Below are 21,631 nucleotides of genomic sequence, written 5' to 3'. Positions count from 1 at the left end.
GCTATTATGAATTATGCTCCTGTAAATATGGATGTGCGTAAATCCCTGTGGTATGATGTTTGTAACTCTTGTGGAAAGATAACTAGAAAGGGATTAGTTGGGTCAAATAAAATGTCTGCTTTTAGTTTTCTGAGGAATCTCCTGATTTCTGTAATACTTGTTGTACCAGTTTATACTCTCACCAGTAATGAAGAAGGGTTCCTTTTCCCCCACAGCCTCGCTAGTATTTGTGGTTGATGATAGCTATTCTTTCTGGAGTGAGGTGGAATCTCAGGGTTGTTTAATTTGCATTTCTCGAATGGCCAGTGATGTTGAACAATTTTTTTCATATATCTATTGGTCTTATGCTATTTCTTCATCTGAGAAGTGTCTGTTCATTTTAGATACGCATTTTTTGATAGGCTCTTTATATTGGGGGAACAATTTTTTGACTTATTCATGTATTCTAGACATTAATCCTTTGAGCAGTAGTGGGCAAAATTTTTTCCCATTCTGTAAGTCTCTTCGTTCTGTTTGTGGTTTCCTTTGCTGTGCAGAAGCTTTGTAAGTTGATGTGATCTCATTTGATGATTATTGGTATTATTTTGTATGCTACCAGGATTCTGTTCATAGTCTTTGCCTTTACCAGTATCTTCAAGTATTTTAACTACTTACCTTCCAGTAGATTATTTCTGTTCTCATATTTAGATCTTTTTTTTTTTTTTGGTTTTTCTCCGGTACCGGGAACCGAACTCACGACCTTGCGCTTGCCAGGCAGGCGCTTTTGCCGCTGAGCTAAATCCCCAGCCCTCATATTTAGATCTTTGATCCATTTTGTTTGGGAACTTTGCATCAGGTGACAAACATGACTGTGACCATCTTTCTTGCCTAAACATGAATGTGGCCATCTTTTCCAGAATCATGGAATGAATTAAGTTCATGAACTGAGGTAACACTGTACCAGCACACCCAACTGCATAAAACAAACACTGATGGACATGAAAAATGTGATACACAGCAGCACACGGGACTTTCTCCAAAAGACCACCTCCTAGCGCATAAAGCATGCTTAAGTGAATGCAAAAGAATTGAAATTATCCTGTGTGTATTATCAGACAGTATGGCAAAGAAACTACCAATAAATGGCCAAAACTGTGCAAACACATAGAAATTAAATAATAGCTACAATAACTTCCTAAATAATCAAAGGGCCAGAGATAAAATTAAAGAAGAAATTAGTTTCTGTAATCAAACAATAATGCCAGTACAACATACCGGAACCTGTGAGGCACAGTGAAAATAATACTAAGAAGTAAGTTTATAGATAGGAATTTGTACATCAGAAAAATATCACAGGCTCAAATAAATAAGCTAATGATGCACCTTAAGGTCCTAAAAAACATCGAGTATAATCCAAGCCCAAAGCTTGGAAGGAAATTATAAAGATAAAGGCAGAAATTAATGAAATTTAGACTTAAAAAAATACAAAGACTGAGAGACTTGGCTCTTTGAAAGATTCTTTGAAAGATTAAACAAAATACAGAAACCCTTAGCCAATCTTACCAAAGTAAGGAAGGAGAAGACTCAAATCCATGTAATTAGAAATGAAACAGGCAAAATCGTAACAGCTATTTCCAAACTCCAGAATATTACTCTGAGCTATTTTGAGAGGCTGTACTTAATAAAATGGAAAATTCAGAAGAAATAAATTCCTAGGTACTTTGGAACTGCCAGAGCTGAACTGAGAAATATAAAAATCCTTAATAATCCAGTATCAGTCATTGCTATTGAAGACTTACAAAAACAAACAAAAAACACTATGAACTAAAAAACAAGAGCCACACAAAAATGCTGTAACTAAACTACCTTAAAATGGCAGTGTAGTACAGCTGTAAATTATTTTTACTTTTATAGTTACCTTAAAATGGTAAGGTGGACATGTGCGCTACTCTGTGATCTGTTCACATCTGCAAATGTTGCTAATCTGAGGTCTGTAAACTGTATCAAGTTTACAATTTGAATGTTTGTAAGTTGGGAACTTACTCTATCTTTGGTCTGTTTGTTTTGTTTTGTGCTGAGGTTTGTAGGTGCCTATAGTCTAAAGATTTCGTTGTTAGTATAGAGATTGCTTTAGTTGCTTGTCAGTAACGTACTTTAGGCATGCTTGAGTATAATCCTTGTCACAGCCCCAAGATCCAACCACCTTGGGTAGTTTGGGAGGGGAGGATGCAGCGTAGGTAGTCCAGAAACCAAGTTCTCAGGGAATTCACTTTAATGTTGGTACTGTCACAAAGGTAATCTGAGTGTTGTCTTTCTGAGAAATAGTGACAGTTGTGTGATCCTGTTAATATGAAGTAAATCAGCTGCAGTAGTGTGGTCCAAGAGGAATTAGATATTATTAACATACCAGTTTTGTACCACTTTTCATTGTAGAGAAGAAATTCATAGTTATAGTGTAAACATTAAGAAAACCCAGGAATGGACTTACAGATAGTATGTATTAAATGAGATAGCTATATTTCTGCAAGTGGTAGTATAGAATTCAGCAGTAACTTCGCAGTGTTAACTATCAAAAGATTAGTAATGTTTTATGGTTATACTATTAAAGATACAGGGCTTGGGAATGGGGGAACGCAAAAGGAGAGCTTTGAAACGAAAAAGGATGATATTAGAAGGAGAAAAAAGTGTTACAAAGAATGTTATTGGAGAGTAGAAGGATGTTTAAAGAACAGTAATGACAAACCCTTTAGAACTTTCAATGATACGAATAGCCCATTATGGCACATGTGCCATAGTCTCACCACCAGTTACAGAATTAAGTAAAGGTAAGAGGAAAAGCTACTGATAAAAAGAAGATAAAGAAGGATGGAAAAAAGAAAAGTTTAGTCAAGAGTAAAAACAAGAAAGAAGTAAAGGGAGAAAAGTTTAAAGGGAAAAGAGAAAAATTCTCTGTGACTTCAAGTGTCAGATTTTCTTCCAAGATCTAATTTTGGGGCGGTGTCCAATTCAAGACATGTTCCTGCTCACTCTGAAAGATAAGGCAGTCAGAGCCCAGATCCATGCTAGATGCAGTCATCAGCAGGCTGTAGGATTGGGATAAAAGTGCTAGTTCAGCAACTTTCAAGTGCAGATTTAGGCAGAGCCTGTCCCCAGGAGAGTGGGGCCTGAGTCCTTTAGCCTAAACTGCTCTGGTGGTTTCTTGCCAGCCTGACTGCAGCTTCCTGACCATGACTGTCTCCTGTGGCCGTCCCTCACTCAGTCACTGTGGAAGCGTAGCTTTGGGACCCCTGAAATGAAGCCCAACCTATGGCTGCTTTGAGTCCTGGGTTCAGTCATCCCCTCCTGGAATGGCATCCTGACATATTTTCCAGGAAATATGGCAGGCCAGCTGTTGCAGCATGCACCATGTGCTGGTCTGTTTCACTGCTGCATTTTACCCTGAAGGGCACTGAAGTCCCCACTTTCACTTTGTCTATAGATTATGGCCAGAAAAAAAGTACGGATTGCCCCTTTCTTTTTCCATGTTGTGTTCTTCCTCGTCAGTTTCTCTGTAGCCTTCATTTTTCCGAGTCAGATCCTCCTTGGGTCCCGGTAATCCACCTCTTTCCTTTTCTTCCACAGTTTGTTATTTTCCATTGTCTGGATTCCAAGTCTTAGTGAGTTGTGCTTGCCTCTGCTGTTTTCTTGGAAGTCCAAAAATCTTGCCTTATTTTTAAAAGTATGTTCTATCTTTGCAAATTTAACGTGTGCTTTTGAATAAAAGGTGTGTGTATGTGTGTGTGTTTTATTCCTCTGAGATACACCCTTTGCTCCCTGTGTACTCTTATTTTTGTGGGATGGAATATTCTGTAAATTTCAAGTCAAGTAAGTCGCTGTGGTTCAGATATTTTATATTCCTACTCACTTTCCATCTAGTTCTGTTAAGTATTGAGAAGTGTTGAAATCATCTGGATGTATGACTTTTTTCCTTTTTTTCTTTTCAGTTCTTTTTGCTTCATTTGATGTGAAGCTCCTTTATGTAGAATCTCGGTCTTCAGTTTTTTTCTGTCTCTCTACTGTCCAATTGCACATGTTGGATTGATTGATACTGTCACAGGTCATTTGAATTTATATAACCCTAATGTATAAACAACTTAAAAACTATAGAAAAATGGACTAAAAAGTCAGGGTAGCTCTTGGAAACGTAAATGACTAAATCATAGGAAAAGGTGCTAAAGTTACAGAGATACTTTTTCCTTATCTATGTTGTTGTCCTTATCTATGTTGTTGTCCTTAAGTATGAAATTTGTATGTTAGGAGAAAAGCTAATGTCACTCTGGAGTGAATACAAAGTGATACAACCTTCAGGGAGTGGAATTTGGCAATACCTATCAAAGTGACATGCTCACTTTGAGCTAGCCACTCTGCTACTAAAAATCGGCCTAGAAAACATACTGCACATATTCAGAACGTTATATACATAATCTTTCTAGTAGTTTTTTTATTTAAACAAAACTATAAACTCAAATGTTCATCAGTAAAGCTCCAGTCAGAAGAAGATGGTACATCCACTTAATAATGTTCCATGTAGTTAAAGAATGAGGAGACATCTGCTTTTAAGTGTAGCAGCTACTCAGAATCTCCTGTTTTTCAGTACTTAACACCAGTTTGTTCCTCCAGATAAATTCATGTCAGTTACATAAAACATTTTAAGGTTTGTTAGATACTTAAGGCTAAAGGAACTCCTGGTTGCTTGCACAATTTTGGAGGGAGGTTGCAGTTAAAGTAACATCTATTCTCATATCTGTCTAGAATATAAGCTACACATTCACATCTCCACAGAGATACAGATACCATGTGTAATGAATAAATTCCCAGGTCACAAGTAATAGTGTTGCCTTGGGAAAGAACATTCGGAATTCTAAATTGCTCCATTTTCCTGATTTGTCTTGTGTTGGTAACTCATTTGTTAATTTATCAGTTACTGAATTTTTCATTTTTTAAAAAAACATGCTGGTAAGGGAGTCTGCATTTGAGTTTGCAGAGGGAAGATTAATGTTGAGGGGCTGGGCTTCAGAAAATGAAAACAATGACAAAGTAACATCCCAGTGCTCAGGGAGTTCATGGCTGCTGACCTTGGCTTCTGCTTTCTATCTCTACCACTCTGTGATTTTAGGATTCTAACTTTAAACTGACATTAGATCCTGTGGTCCTGGATTCTTCACAGTCCAGATCCTGGAGAATGAATTTGCCGCAGAGCTAAATCCCCAGCCCCTCATTTTGCTCTTTCTAATGCTGAAATCTGTTGTTCCTCTGATTTCGTCACCTAGTACTTCCAGAGTAATGATGATGGGCATCATTGTCTTGAATCTGATGTTACTCTTATATATCCTTGGTGTTTTGTTGTTAAACATGGTACCATGTATTGGTTTGAGAAAGTTAAACATTCTAAAGGAAATTTTTTTTTTTTTTGCCTAGGGTATATTATTTTTCAAAGATCAAGTTGCCTATGGTGTTGTTTAGCTAGTTTTTCCATTTTGTTCCTTGTTCCTATTAATCTTCATTTACTCTGAATTGCTATATCCAGATTCTTTTTCCAAAAATTGCTTGGATTAAGTTGTGTTTTTATCCCAACTAATTGTAGCACTGTAACATCATTCCATACCATGTGGGGAAAAGCCTATTATGTTTCTTGTTGATCACAGCATATGCCTTTCTTTTCCTTACCACAAGATCTGTGAGACTGCAAGGTCATATTGTGTTTGCAAGCTAACATGTTATTCTGTGGATCCTGGCAAAACTCTTGTTTCCTAGGTTAGAGTCAAGAATGGTTTAGACTCACAACACTCACAGTAGCAGCAGTTTTTCTTGTACTGTTTTTCCAGGCCCCAATTCTCAGAGGTCGATGTAATGAGGGAAGCACAGGTTACAGCTCTGTAAGTGGCCATCATTGCATTTCAGAAAAGGACCCTGAACATTTTCTAAATCTGTCTGCTTATTCCTTTTGTTTGCTCTTCTGTTCTATTCTCAGAATTTCTGTCTACGTCATTCTACTGTATGACTCCATCTCAGACAGATGCATCTTTCATATCTGTCATTGTAGACTTTATCTTTGAATTGCTGCTTGTCAGGTCATCATCCCCCAACTATGTTCTCTTCTCTCCAGATGCTCCAGTGACCATGCTTGATTTGCACAGTGGCCTCCATGTTTTCTGTTATGCACAGTTTATAAGCCCTGTTGTCTTCTTTGCCATAGTTTGCTTTGGTCAGTATCTTCATAAACAGTGCCTTCAGAGACTGTTTTTCTTTTCTAGTTTCCTGTACAACCCTTCAGGTTAGCATGTTGGCCAGAAATGTGTTTGCAAGGAACAAATAAGTCATCCCATAATAAGTGTAATAGAGATTTATTTCTGTGTGTGTGTGTGTGTGTAGAAAGTCTGGAGGTAGATAATTTCTGGTGTTGATTCAGCTTTTTATCAACCTTTTTTTCTAAGCTTTTTCAAAACGTTCTCAGCATCAGAAATTCTTTTATCTGTATCTGTCATTCCAAATTAGGTTCTTTAAATGACAAGGCTTTTTGTAGTTCTAACTCCCCAAGTGAAAATACTCTTCCTTTATATTCTCATAGACAGTACTAAGCTAGGTAATGGCCTTTATCACTAAGTTACCTGTATGTGTCATATCTTACTTTTTAAACTATAAATTCCTTCTTAGTAGTATAGCTTTTGTCCTCCTTTGCAAACTTTAACACATTGGTGACAGGGCTGTAATTTGCATGTTGCTGCTGGGGGCCGTGTGGAACCACTGGTGGTGCATGCATGACTATCCCATGTATGATTGTTGCAGTTCTACCACTAGTGGTATAAGCTGCCCAGTGGGGCAGTGATGCATAATCCCAGAGGGTCAGGCCTGCGGGAATGTCTTAAGGTAGGTACAGTTGGTTTACCTACCTGCTGAATGACTAATAAAGAATGGGCAGACATTCCTGTAAAAACCTTGCCATTGCTAATTAGAGCTTAGAGAAAAGATCTATTGTCAGATGTGTGAGTGTGGTGATACCAATGAAGAAATATTAATATACAGGAATTAAATTATATATTGATGAAAAGAACATCTTTATTGTGTAAACTAATTTCTAATTACACAAAACTTCTTTAATGCTATCAAATGTATTTTCACTTGCTATCAAAACATAATACTATTACATGTGGAAATAAAATAGAAACTCTTCTTTCTTTCAGTGCTTAGATGAATATGAAGATGATGAAGCAGGGCAGAAGGAACGGAAAAGAGAAGATGCAATTACACAACAGAACACGACACAGAATGAAGCTGTAAGCTTATTAGACCCAGGCAGTTCCTATTTGCCACAGGTGAGTATTTAAAAGTACCAGGAAGTTAGTAGTTATTTTAGCAATTTCTAAGTCTCTGTTAGCAATTTTTCCAGTCTCATTTTGATAGCATCAGCTTCTTTTAAGTACTTTGAATCGATTTAACCACTGCTTTTCTCTACATCCAAATACTTTTTTCTTGAGCACTGTTTAGTGCTCAGTTCCTGATCAATGAATATTTGTTAATTGTCTTGACTAGCAGGTTTAAGTAATATGAACTGTAAAAATAATCAAGAAAAATAATTACCTTTTTATTGTTAAAAGAAAGTAAATAGTAAGTTGAACTGAGTGGCCAGGACTGCTTTAGACAGATTTTTGAATTAGAATTACAAAGCCAATTAAAAGTTCATTAGATTATTTATCTCAAGTCAAATGTTTAAACACAGTAAACACAACATAAAGCATTAAAAATTGCCAGAAATATCTATGTTTTTATGTAATAATATTTTTAAAATAAAATTTAACTCAGTTTCAAATTACCTGTTATTTTAGACTCTTGTGGTACAGAAAATTGGGTTTATGTAAGTGGTGTAGGGTGGCCTTAGTATAAAACAAATCACTCCATAGAACCTTTTTTTTTTGGTGGGGGCAGGTATTGAACCCAAGCCCTTACACATTCGAAGTACATGCGGTATCACTGAGTTATCTTCTTAGCCCCAGGAGCTGTAATTTAGAAATAGCCTTAACAGAATCTAGTCGTAAATTATCTTTGTGGCATTTTTGAGATCTTAAGCTTACTTTGTCTTTGTAGAGTTCCTCTCTCAGCTTTCTTTTCTTTTTTTTGGTAGTGGCCCTCAAACTCGGCCTCATGTTTGCCAGGCAGCACTGCTATCTCAGCTTTCTAAATGCATTTCATTGACACTTTAAGAGGAATTTTAGAGGCGTACAGAAGTCTGCCAGTTCTACTGGTGAAAAGATGAAATGTAATCAAGGTTATGATGGCATTTGCAGAGAGGGGCAAAATATAATCTTGAAATGATTAGGAAGTATAGATGCAAACTTTATTCTCCGTTACTTTTATAGGCAGTGTCCTGTGTGATAACTCATGGGATTATGTGGGCTTATCTGTTCCCCCTTATCCCTTTAAGTTGCTGCCACTGCAGACGATAATTATCACAGTTCTAGAAGTATCTCATTGTAGCATGGTATAAGGTAACAACCAATATTTCTCTTAGCATCTTTGTGATTGTTTATAATCTAAAATACCTTTCTTTGTCTAACAAAGTTGAAATTGAATCTAAATTATTTCAATGAAGACTTCCCACAAGATGAAGGCTTAATTTATTGGGCTAGAGATAATGTAGCATTTTAATTGAGACTCTGGACCTGGTTTTAGTTTGTGGCCCTGCTATTGCTTGCCTTGACAAAATCAAATGGTGGCATATGTAAATAATATCAGGCAGCATTTTTAGAAAGATGGTCATTTAGTTTCTGTGGAATGAGGGCTATAGAGTCTACTCACAGTCTAATATTATTCCCAGATACGCACATAGATATGAACTCTCCTGATCTGGGCTCTGAAGAGCTCTCTACTTGACTGAGTTTGCCTTCTTTCCTGAGGCTTTTTAAATTGGTTCTTAGGCCTACTCTTCATTTCTCCCATTTTTGTTTGTTTATTTTGTTAGTATGCCTTGTGAAAGGTCTGTGAAACAATATTTTGATTTTGATTAAAAATTTTCATATAATACAAAATGAAAAGTCAGAAGTTTTATTTTAACTATGATTTTATTTATATTTAAATTTGTACAGATAATTATATTAGTTTATGGGATAAAATTTAATTTTTGGATTAAATGATTCATGATCAGTGAAATTTGGAAAATCATAAAACATGTAGAAAAGGGAAAGTGCTTGGGTTGGTCAGTTTCTTTATGTGTTGTTTTCCTATGAAGTATTTAAATTTTAAGCTTTACACTTAATATATTATCACCAAGTACTGTGGCATACCCATGTAATCCCAAGTACTTGGGAGGCTGAGGCAGTGAGATTTGAGAGTTCAAGCCAGTGTGAGTGATATAGAGCAAGACCCTGTTCCAGAACAGCGTGTCATAAATCAAGGGCTATGGATTTGTTACTGGTTGATTTGAATAACTTTAGTATTAATTTGCTGTTCTTCTGGGCTTGTGTTTGTCTGATCTTATTTTACAAATGCTTTTTCTTGTTTATACAAGTTGTGGTCTTCCACTGCACCTGTAAATAACTGTGTTCATGGGATTTCCTTATTTGCCATTGTAAGCTTGAATGAAGCAGAATATTTTATTTAAACTTTCACAAAGCAGTTTGTGCTTTGCCAAGATTATCTCAGCTCTACCTGGATATTTCCCTTTCTTTGTAGTAATAGAAACTATCATATTGCAAAGAAGATTAGTTCAGGGAAAGTGTATTTGAAACCAGTTATATAACAGATTTTGCAGTTTTCAGAGTCTGTAGTTACATAATCTGAAACTTTTCAGACCAGTTTTAATCTTAGATGTGATTTTTACAAGCAGGTTCAATGAGAATGGTATTTCTGTATTCTTACTGCATGAAGAATGGAACTGTTAACTTTAACAGTTATAGTAGTTATTAATATGTTACTAATAATGATATAGTTAATTTCCTTTGCCTGCAAGTTTTTTTGGCCACAGAAATAAAGAGGTTTCTATTTAGCAAGTGTATGGTGAAGTTTATAGTTTTATTGAAATTTTTCTAACATGAAGTAGTGTTTAATGTTTCCTCCTTAAAATTGCAAGGGAGTCTGCAGGGCATTGTTGGTGGTACACACCTATAATCCCAGCATTCCAGTAGACTGAGGCAAGAATATTGCCAGTTTAACCCCAGTCTGGGCAATTTAGTGACTTAGTGAGACCCTGTCTCAAAATAGAAAAAAGGCTGGGGATATAGTGTGAAGGTACTATATTCAATCTCAAGTACTGGGGAGAAATATTTACTTGTAATTATTTTTGCTGCACAATATGGATCAGTTTTGTTTTTTCCCTCTACTGTCTCTAAGTCAATATATGTGCACTTTTCTCTTTTTGGACATGAGTATAGAGATCATTTTATAAATGTAAAGTTCAAATACATGTTAGAAATAGGCTACTGCCCCTTCTAATTTCTGCTAATACTAATACAATGTAGACTGTCCAATTTGGGGAATATTCCATTGTTAAAGTTTGTGATTTTTAAATTTATTTTTATTAGTACATGTGTGTAGTACATAATATTTACCTTCCTCATGTGGAGTTGTACATGTACATTGTACATCTCAAACCTTTTTTCATCCTTTTTTCCTCCTCTCCACGCATTGGGGTTCTTTTTAGAAAGTCCTTGCCTATTCCTTTGTCCTGAGAGCTTTACCTATTTTATCTTCCAGCAGATTCAGTTTTATTATTTAAATCTCTGGTCCATTTTTATTTTATTTTAATATAGGTTCTGAGTTAAGGTTCTAACTTCAATCTCCTGCATGTAGAGAGCCAGTTTTCCCAGTAGCATTTGCTGAAGAGCTGATCTTTCCTCTAGCATATCTTTTTGGCCTCTGTCAAAGATCAGGTGGCTGAATATGCATGCAGTTGTTTCTGCATCATCTTTTCTGTTCCACTGATCACCTGTCTGTTGTTGTGCCAGTATCACATTAGTTTTATGACTGTAACTTTGTAATACAACTTCAAGTCTGGGACTGTGATACCTCCTGTCTTGCTTTTATTGCCCAGAATTATGTTTGCTATTCTGGATCTCTTCTGGTTACATATGAATTTTAGGATTGTTTTTCCTAGTTCTGTGAGCAAATATAAATACACACACATATTTACACATTATATCAGTTTTGGTAGTTTAGCCAGTTTAATAATACTGGTCCTTCCAATCCAGGAATGTAATATCTTGTCATTTTCTGATGCCCACCTCAGCCTTTTTCAGAGTGCTATATTTTTAAAAAAAATTTTTTTAGCACATGTGTAGTAGATTGATAACTGGTGGTCAACTTATGACCCCCAGCTGAACTGAGTGAGTGTGGTGCTGGGTGTGGCAGGCCCACCTGAGGACTATTGCCAGTAGCATAAGAGGCATACCTGGAGAAGAAGAAGCAGGCTGTTGGGAGCTGGTAGAAGCTGTAGGGAGCTGGCTTTCCTGATGAACTTGGCTGTTTTCATCCTCCGAGGAGCTCGGGACCTCACTGGCACTGAGATGGCTTTGGTTCACCTTGGGGGAGCTCTGGTCCTCACTTTGAGCATCGCTTCCTGGCTCCAGTGCAGATCCTTCACCCTGCTAGCACAGGTCCTTCATCCTGTTGACACAGACTTTGTAGATTCCACCGATGACCTTTGGGCCTTCCCAGCAGATCCATGAAACTGGCCTGCATGAGATGTTGTCATGGGCTCTGGGCCTCCAGTGGATTCGTGGGAGGCATTGTTATGAGTTCTAGGTATTTAGCTGGACTCATGTAGGACATTGTTGCAGGATCCAGGCCCTCAGCTGGATCCCTTGGTCTTAGTGTGTGGACAGATCTCCTGCACTCTTCTGTATATTGTTCTTTGGGTGACTATTATGAATAATCATATAAAGTATGTATCCTGTATTATATTGTTCCCTGTGCAAAATAAGCCCCAAACCAACACAACATGTATGTGGTATATGATGATTACATTCATTATAGGGAGTTGGTACCTGTACATGACACATCTGAATTTTTTTCTTTCCCCTTCTACTCTCCCTTGTTCCCTTTCCTATCTGAACATTTTTTTCCTGCTTTCCAATATCTTTCATCTATTTTGGTCCTTATTTGTTTTTTTTTTTTGTTGGTTAATACCTAAGTATTTAATTTTTATTGAAGCTGTTGTGAATGGTGTTATTTTCCTAATTTTTTTTCTTAGTGGACTCACCATTGGTGTACAGCAACACTATAGATTTTTGTGTGTTAATTTGGTATTAGATACCTTACTGAATTTGTTTATTAGTTTTAGGAATCTTGATGGGATTTTTATGTAAGGTTCATATTGTCTGTGAATAAGGATAATTTTACTTGTTCTTACATGTATTCCTCATTTCTTTCTCTTGCTTGATTGTTCTGGCTAACTTTTTTTTTTTTAAACACTTGATCTTAGACAAAAGGTCGAGAAGTGATTTTTTTTTTTTAAGGCAGGGTCTTGCTGTGTAGTTCAAGCTGGCCTTGAACACATTATGGTAGCCCAGGCTGGCCTTGAACTCATGGTGATCCTTCTGCCTCTGCCTCCCAAGTTCTTGGATTACAGGTATGTGCCACCATGTCTAGCTCCTGGGTAAAGTTTTGATTACTGTATTGAATTGTAATTAAGATAATGGACATTTTTATTACTGATTTTAGAGGAAAAGTTTTCAGTTTCCCATTTAATGTGATATTGTCAGTAGGTTTTTTTTTTTTTTTTTTTTTTTTGGTTTTTCTCTGGTACCGGGAACCGAACTCACGACCTTGCGCTTGCCAGGCAGGTGCTTTTGCCGCTGAGCTAAATCCCCAGCCCAGTAGGTTTGTCATAAATGGTTTTTGTTGGATTGAGGTAGTGTTCTTCTCTAGAAACATATGGAAACCCTGTTTCTTCAGGATTTTTACATGAACAGATGTTGGATTTTGTGAAAACCTTTTTCCCTGCCAACTGTTTGTGGACAGTGGAGCAGCACAGGGGCAGCCCAAGCTCTGTGGACCTCTCGGTTGGCAGGTAAGGCCTGCCGTCCCTTGACCAGCTGCCTGCTGAACCTGGAGTGGCAGCCCCTGTCTGGCCACCATTGGGTTCATGGCTGAGGTCTATGTGCTTTCTATCGATGACCTGGAAACCCTGGTACTGAAGGCCAGCATTCCCCACCATCACAGTTGTGGTCTGAGCCATGTGTCCCACCAGCTGCCTGGGATCCTGGTCCTGATGGTCCACTGCCCTCTACCATCTTGGGATAAGTCCGATGCCCAGGAAAACTAGGGTCTCTAGAGACCTTCGGTGAGCTGGCTGGGAAGCGTGTGGCTCAGCAATTTCCTTCTGACATCCAAAATGACAAGATGTGGAAGCAAAATGCAATCTCAGAACTCAACTCCATCCAGAACAAGTCCAGGAGACACTGACATAGGAGAACTTGGAAGTCACATACCTGAAATCTCTGAAATGATCGCAACTGAAGTAAAGAAACAACTCCATGAGGCCATAGAAGAAATCAGATCAGAAATAATCTCCCAGGTTAAAAAAAAAAATGACATCAATAATGAAAGAACTGCTCAGCACATCTAAAGAAGACATATATAAAAAAATAGATGAGCACAGGAAAAGGATGGAAACATTAAATGAACAATACAGGATAGAATTAGAATGCATGAAACAAGATTCAAAGAGATATCCAGGAAATCAAAACTTCTATCAAAAGCTGGCAAAACCACTTGAATGAAGCTGAAGATCTAAAGATGTTGATGACAGCATTACAGCCAAGGAGTGTGAAAGGAAAGATCTCTTAAAAATAACAAAGAACCATGAAATATTAATTCAATAACTGCAAGACAATGCAAAGAGAAACAGTGTAAGATTAATAGGTGTTAACAAAACAGCAGGAGTCAATACAAATGACATAAAAAGAATATTGGCAGAAATAATAGCAGAAAATATGCCAAGCAAGGAAAAAAAAAAATCTGACATACAGGTAAGTGAGGCATATAGAACCCCAACTAGCCATAACCAAAATAAAACTACACCTAGACATATAATAATCAAGATCCCAGACGTCCAGCAAAAGAACAGAATATTAAAGGCCATTAGAGAAAAGAAATGTATCACCTATAAAGGAAAGCCCATCAGAATCACTGCAGATTTCTCAACAAAAACCATCAAATTAGGAAGAGCTTGGAGTGAAGTATTCCAGGTCCTAAAACAAAGCAATCTCCAACCCAGATTGATGTGTCCTGCAAAATTATTCTTCAAATTTAATGGAGAAATGAAATACTTCCATAATAAATCACAGCTGAAGAACTTTACAAGTGCAAAACCAACCCTACAAAGAGTACTAAAAGATATTCTAGAAGGAGATAGAAATGACCACAATTCCAAGAACAACAATAGAAAGGAAGCACCTTATAGAGCAAGCAATTAAACAGAGAGTAAAAGTAGGAAGGCAACAACAGGTAAATAACATGACAAAGATAAGCCAACACATTTGAGTTATAACTATTAATGTAAATGCCCTCAGTTCACCAATCAAAAGCAGCAGATAGGTAGAGTGGATCAAGAAACAAAATCCAACAATATGCTGTATACAAGAAACACATTTAACTCCAAAGGAAATTCATAGACTGAAAGTCAAAGGATGGAAAACAATCCTCCACATGACAGGAACCCAGAAAAAAGCAGGGGTAGCTGTTTTATTTGCAGGCAATGCTAACTTCAAACCAGGAATGATCAAAAGAGATAAAGAAGGTCACTATATACTTGTCAGGTTTAAACTTCAAGATGAAGAAATAGCAATCATAAGTATGTATGCACCAAACATAGGAGGACCAACTATATAAGACAAATCTTAATAGACATGAAAAAGCAAATAACTAACAACACTGTTGTAGTGGGGAACCTTAACACTCCATTGACACAAAGGGATAGGTCAGTGGGACAAAAAATCAGCAAAGAAATAGCAGAATTGAACAAAACTTGTGAACAAATGGACTTAGTAGACATTTACAGAGTGTTCTACCCTAAAACATCAGAATACACATTTTTCTCAGCTGCACATGAGACTTTCTCCAAAACAGACCACATATTAGCCCATAGAATAACATTAACTAAATGCAAAGGAATTCAAATCATCCCGTGTATACTATCTGACCATAGCACAATAAAATTGGAAATTAACAACAAAAGATATCACAAGAATTCCATAAACACGTAGAAATTAAATAGACTCCTGAACAACCAGTGGGTCACAGAAGAAATTAAACAATATCTGCAAGCTAATGAAAATGTTAATACAACTTACTGGAACCTGTGAGATGCATTGAAAGCAGTTGTCAGAGGCAAGTTTATAGTGGTGAACTCACGTATCAGGAAAACAGAATGAGAACAAATAAATAGCTTAATGTTGCACCTCAAATTTTTAGAAAAAGAGTAAGTCAAGCCCAAAGCCCAAAGAAGGGAGGAAATTATAAAGATCAGGGCAGAAATAAATGCAGTTGAGATGAAGAAAACACTACAAAGAGTTAATAAAGAGTTGGTTCATTGAAAGAAGAAGTAAAATTGATAAATCCCTAGCCAACCTTAGCAAAAAAAGGAAAGAAAAGACTCAAATTCGTGCAATAAGGAATGAAAATGTGAAATCACTACAGATCCTATGGAAATTCAGAAGATCATCAATATCTACTTTGAAAATCTTTACTGCCATAGGATGGAAAACACAGAAGAAATGGACAGATTCCTACATAAGTATGAATTACCAAAGTTGAATCAAGAAGATACAAAAATCTTGAATAACCCAATATCAATTATGGCAAGTGAAAATGTGATTAAAAACCTACCAACAAAGAAAAGCCCAGGTCTGATGGATTCACAGCTGAATTCTACAAGAAATTCAGAGAAGATTTAATGCCAACACTCCTCAAACTCTTTAATGAAATTGAAAAGGAAGCTATTCTCCCTAACTCATTTCTGGAAGCAAGTATTGTATTGATACCCAAACCAGAGAAAGACCCAACGAAAAAAGAGAACTATAGACCAATCTTCCTAATGAACATAGATGCAAAGATACTCAATAAAATACTATCAAACAATTCAGCAAATCATAAAGAATATAATACACACGAACAAGTAGGACTCATCCAGGGATTCCAGAGTGGTTTAATATATGCAAATCAATCAGTGTAATACACCATATCAACAGAGCCGAAGGCAAAAATCACATAATCATTGTCAGCAGTAGATGCAGAAAAAGCTTTTGACAGAGTCCCACATGCATTCATGATAAAAACCCTACAGGAAATAGGAGTAAAAGAAGTAAAATCCCACGCTGTTTTTGTACTTTATAGTCTTGGTGGGATTCTTTTTTGCTCTAGTCCTGCTGGCTTAGTCCATGGTTTCTCCCTGGAGCTGCTGACCACCCTTGGGCTTACCTTGTGTTAACAGAGTTAGACCCTCCTCTCTGGGAGCCAGGGTAATTTGCCAACCTTCTTTTTTTCTCTGGTTTGTGTTCAGCTTCTTCACTTTCTCTGTAGTTTCTAGTTTTCCTGTTGGATTTTTCTTAATTACTCAAAATCTGTTTGTCTTTTTCTTAACTAAGTTGTTCTCCCGGTATTTTTTTGTTTTTTGTTTTTTTGTTTTTCTCTGGTACCGGGAATCAACTCATGACCTTGTGCTTGCCAGGCAGGCGCTTTTGCCACTGAGCTAAATCCCCAGCCCCCTCTCTCGGTATTTTGATTCCAGGTCATGGAAAGGCTATATTTTGCTGGTGGTCTTTACTCTGCCATTTAAAATCTCCTCTGTGATTTGATTTTTAGAGTCACTGTAAAATAACATTTGACTACAAAATATGTAATCTCTAGTAAATGACCATATTCAGATTTACCAATAACAGATGTTTAAGTATTACATTTCTGCTTCAGAATCTTCACCGTGATAGTATTAGTTATAGTTCAAATTCTAATTGTTCACAGTGTCTTGGACATGAACCTGGAATGATTTAATCATGTATATCAGAGTTGCAATTTTTTCAGCTTCACCATAGTAGCTGTGTAGAAAGTGATATGTAATAACATCATACTGAATGTGTTAAAACCGAAAGTATTTCCTGTAAAATCAGGAATGAGATAATGGTGTCTACTCTTACCATTCTCACTCAATATTGTACTTAAAATTTTAGCCAGAGCAATTAGACTAGAGAAAGACATAATAGTGGTGGTGTGCCTGTTAATCTTAAATGTCATGTTGCCTAAATGAAGAGATTCTTGGAGAGGTGATTGGATCATGGGGATGCCATACTAATCCCTGGATTGATCCCTTGAATGTGCTGTTCAAGATGGGGCCCAGTTGGAAGCGGGTCACTGGGGGCATATCTTTCAAAGATATGTCTCTTGCTGGCTCTGCTTTCCTATGCTTTGCTTCCCAACTGCCAAGAAGTGAGCAGCTTTGCCTTTCTTCCAGGCATGTTCCTGTGTTGGAGCCAGTCGCCTGTGACCTGAAACCTCTAAAATTGGGAGCCAAATAAACTATTTCCTCCTTTCAGTTGTAGATGTCAGCTGCTTTGGATGTAGCAAGGAAAAATAAGCTGTACAGATACAAATAGGGAAGGAAGAAAGCAAGTTGTCCTCACTTGCAGAAGATGTGATCCTATACTTGGAAGAGACTATAGACTTCACTTTCAGGGCTGTCAAATTCAGGAAAGCAGTATACAAAATTAACATTAAAAAATCAGTAGCTTTCCTGTGCACCGATGATGAGCTAGCTAAGAAAGAAATCAGGAAAACAGTTCCATTCATAGTAGCTTCAAAAACAAAATAAAATACCTAGGAATCAGCCTAACCATGGAGGTGAAAGACCTCTATAATAAAAATTACAAAACCTTTAAGAAAGAAATCAGAGAACTTTAGAAGATGGAAAGACCTCCCATGTTCTTGGGCTGGCAGAATTAATATTATTAAAATGGCCATATTGTTGAAAGCAGTCTACATATTTAAAGCAATCCCCATCAAAATTCCAAGGGCATTCTTCACAGAAGTAGGAACAATAATTTTGAAATTCATATGGAAACACATAAGACCCGGAATAACTAAAGCAATCCTAAGCAAAAAAGTGTGAGGATGGAGGCATCACAATGCTTAATTTTACATTATACCGCACAGTTACATCAAAAGCAGCCTGTTACTGGCACAAAAATAGATACATAGACTAATAGCATAGAATAGAGGACACAAGAACAAACCCATGCAGCTATAGCCTTCAGATTCTTCACAAAGGGGCCAGAAGACACCTCTTTCACAAATGGTGCTAGGATGCTGGTTATCTGTCTCTCTATCTATCTATCTATCTGAATGATTGAAATTAGATTCCTATCTCTTAATCTGTACTAAAATCAATTCATAATGGGCCAGAGACCCAGGTATAGGACCTGAAACTTAGAAACTGATAGCAGAAAACATAGGAAAAATGAGTGAAATTATGTCACTTGCAAGAAAATGGATGAAAATGATTATCATGTTAAGCGAAATACATCAGATTTAGACAAATATTGGATGTTTTTCCTAATATGTGAAATCTTTAAAAAAGATGTCGTCAGAGTAGAAGGAAGACAGTTATTACACTAAAGGAAGAGCATAACCCTGGGAGACAGAATTGTAAGCGAGGATCATATAGTGGGTGGATATAATCAAAGTGTGCCGTATATGTTAATATACCATGTTGAAACCAGAGACACATGTACCACCTCCCCACAATGAATGTAATCATTATGTACTGCAAAAATATATTATGAAAATAGAAATAAAAAATAAACTTTTTGAAATCATAGACACTAATAAAAATATATTTTAGAAATTGTCTAAAACTTTAAGAGATGTCTTAAGTAACTAGTTAAAAAGTGTAATATAAACAGTATGGAAAGCTCATACAGTATTAGTATACTTAACTGGAAGCTTGTCTGATGCTGACATTAAGTCATTTATAATTGGTTGAAATGTGAAGTTACTATAATCCCATTCTAGTGTTGCTGCAAATGTTTTCCATTTCTTATTATTTCAGTTTGTTAAAATTTTGCTCTACATCTGTATTCATACATTTTACCATCTTATGGAAGGCGACTGTTTCAAGCCTCAGAAATATTACTTGTTGCCAGGTTGTTCACACCATTTCAGTGGATACATCAGTAATCCACTGCTTTCTTTTAGCAGTTGTGCTTATTCCATTTGAATAAGAAGTGGTATGGGCAGTGAAGCTAGTTTGGTATATTCTAGAGTACTTTAAATCTAATTAGAAAGAGAAATGTGATATTTTGGTACTTCGTAGCAGAAAGTCTGGCATTATTTTTTCTCATGCATATTTAGCGAGATACCATTTAAGGTATTTGTATAATTTTAGTTCTTACAGGAGAATATTAGTGAATTATGTTTTAATAAGGGAACCTTTATAAAGTGTTAGTCAAAATACTATTTATGAAAATTTAGAGGGAGAAGTTCCATATGAAATCATCTGAAGTCATAATGTACATTGAGTGGATACCTATGAGTCTAATATTTTTGCTTTACTGTAATAACCAGCAATTAAACACTTTAATTTAGCTATTAACCTTTGAAAAGTAATTTGAAAACTAGATTTTATAAAATATGTTTTTTACTGTTATTAATGATACTGTATTTTTATACTAGGGGATCTGTTTTACATCTTTTCTACACAAAATACAAAGATTCCTCCGCCTTCTCTTTGTTAGGGGGATAGAAACCTTTATAATGATAGGCAGAAAAGAAACTTTGAAGTTTGCTTGCTAGGGTTTTGTTGTTGCTCCTATAATAAAACCAGCTGATGCCCAGGGAGGATTAAAATGTCTTTGTCTAAAGTGTCATAACTTGGCATCTTCAGAAGTGCAGTAATTCTTTCATGGAATGAGGTCCACACACACACACACTCAAGAATCCTGTCACTTCCAGAGTGGTAGTTTTTTATTAACTGTAGATTGCTAAGGAAGTTACTTCCCCAAGAGATATAAAGGGTGGTTTAAAAATAGTAGATATTGGGGCTGGGGATTTAGCTCAGCGGCAAAAGCGCCTGCCTGGCAAGTGCAAGTGCAAGGTCATGAGTTCGGTTCCCGGTACCGGAGAAAAAAACCACAAAAAAAAAAAAAAACAAACAAACAAACAAAAAAAATGTGTAAATAAATGCTAGACAGTATCTCTAACATTGAAGTTAACCTACTGATACTTATTGGTTATTATATTGAGAGAAAGGAAATGGCCATCCTTCATTTCCTATTGTTTCTCTTTGGGCAGGAATGTGGTGTCTACGTCAATTTTGAAATACTTTTTTCTACTGCTATTCATTTACTTTGGAAAAGATAAATGACGGCGGAAAAATACAGCTTTTAGAAGCTTTTGGCAGAGATTGCTAATGGGTTTTAGATATGTTTCTTACAAAGAAGTCGCTTGCTTCTTTTCCGTTTGGAAATCGCACCACAGTTAAGATGGAAGTGGATTTGTCTGTGATTATTGATGTACAGAAGAGTTGATGCCTACAGAGAAGCAGTCCTGTCAGACCCCTCAAGTGCACATGCCAATCTCATGGTTGTCTGCTCTGACCTGGAGTGAATCACTTAATTACTGTGCATTTCAGTTCGCTAGCTGTAAGTGTGAGACCATGTTGCTTAGCAAACAGAAGAGCAGAGGAGAATGAAGAGAACTGCTTGAATGTTATCTTACCACTGATATTAATGTCTCTGGACAAGTAATTACATTAAGAGAGACTGTTTCTTCACATACAAAAAATCATCCACTTCCTCTCTTACAAGAAAATGTAAAGGTTTAGGCATTTAATTGTTATATTTATACTGTAGCATATCATATACATATATATATAATTTAAAATCTCTCTATAATCTACGTGATGACAAATGTATTTCCAAGGAATAAGTTGAACAAAATGATCAACAAAAATTGTCAATGTGGAAACTGGATCCCTTAATCTTGCAATTTTTCTATGCAGTTTGGATCTCTATTTCACTTACATGATTATGTAAGTAAAACATGATAACATCAAGAATTAAACTAAATAAATTATAAATGAATAATATTTTTTTCTATTTGCAAAACTATTTTCACAGGAATTTTATTAAGTTTAAGAAGATGTCACAGTTGTGATTCTCTAATTGTCTAATATCCACTGAGAATAATTCATGCACTAGGCAATATGTGAGACCAGAAAACCCAAAGTCAGTAGAATGATATGATTTTCAGCCTCTGAAAGTCCATTGTTTAGGGATACCAGCTGGGGTCCATGTATTTTGATGTGAATATTATGAAATAATCATGAAATATATTCTATGTGTTCTAATATGGTTAGGTTCTAAACTTTTGGCTTTAGAAAAACATGTAGGCTGTATTTTTAAAACAATTTTAGGTTGAGAACAATATGGAATGTAAAGCATAGTTATTTCCTATATCCTCAACACCTGGGTAGGTTCCCCTGCAATCAATATCTTACATCAGTGGTAAACTTTGTATAGTCACTGAGCCAGCATTGACATATCATTATCAGAAGAGTTGATGCCTATTAGTTCATTTAGAGTTCACTTTTAGTGTTGCATATTCTATGAGATTTGACAAATGTATAATGATA

At 36.3% G+C, this 21,631-nt stretch overlaps 1 protein-coding gene across 1 annotated transcript in view; it reads left to right on the top strand.

The window, feature by feature from the left end:
* Positions 1-21,631, top strand: part of Pawr (PRKC, apoptosis, WT1, regulator) — a gene marked incomplete at its 5' end in the record, with an annotated part of 106,000 nt that overhangs the window by 59,733 nt on the left and 24,636 nt on the right. The window contains 1 exon segment of the mRNA XM_013517857.1: positions 7,200-7,331. Coding sequence (XP_013373311.1) covers positions 7,200-7,331 — 132 coding nt within the window.

The sequence above is a fragment of the Chinchilla lanigera genome, unplaced genomic scaffold (assembly GCF_000276665.1).
Source record: "Chinchilla lanigera isolate Chin_1 unplaced genomic scaffold, ChiLan1.0 scaffold00004, whole genome shotgun sequence".
NCBI classification, from domain to species: Eukaryota; Metazoa; Chordata; class Mammalia; order Rodentia; family Chinchillidae; genus Chinchilla; species Chinchilla lanigera.
The sequence above is the reverse complement of the archived record's forward strand: the minus strand, read 5'-3'. Positions and strand labels throughout refer to the sequence as shown.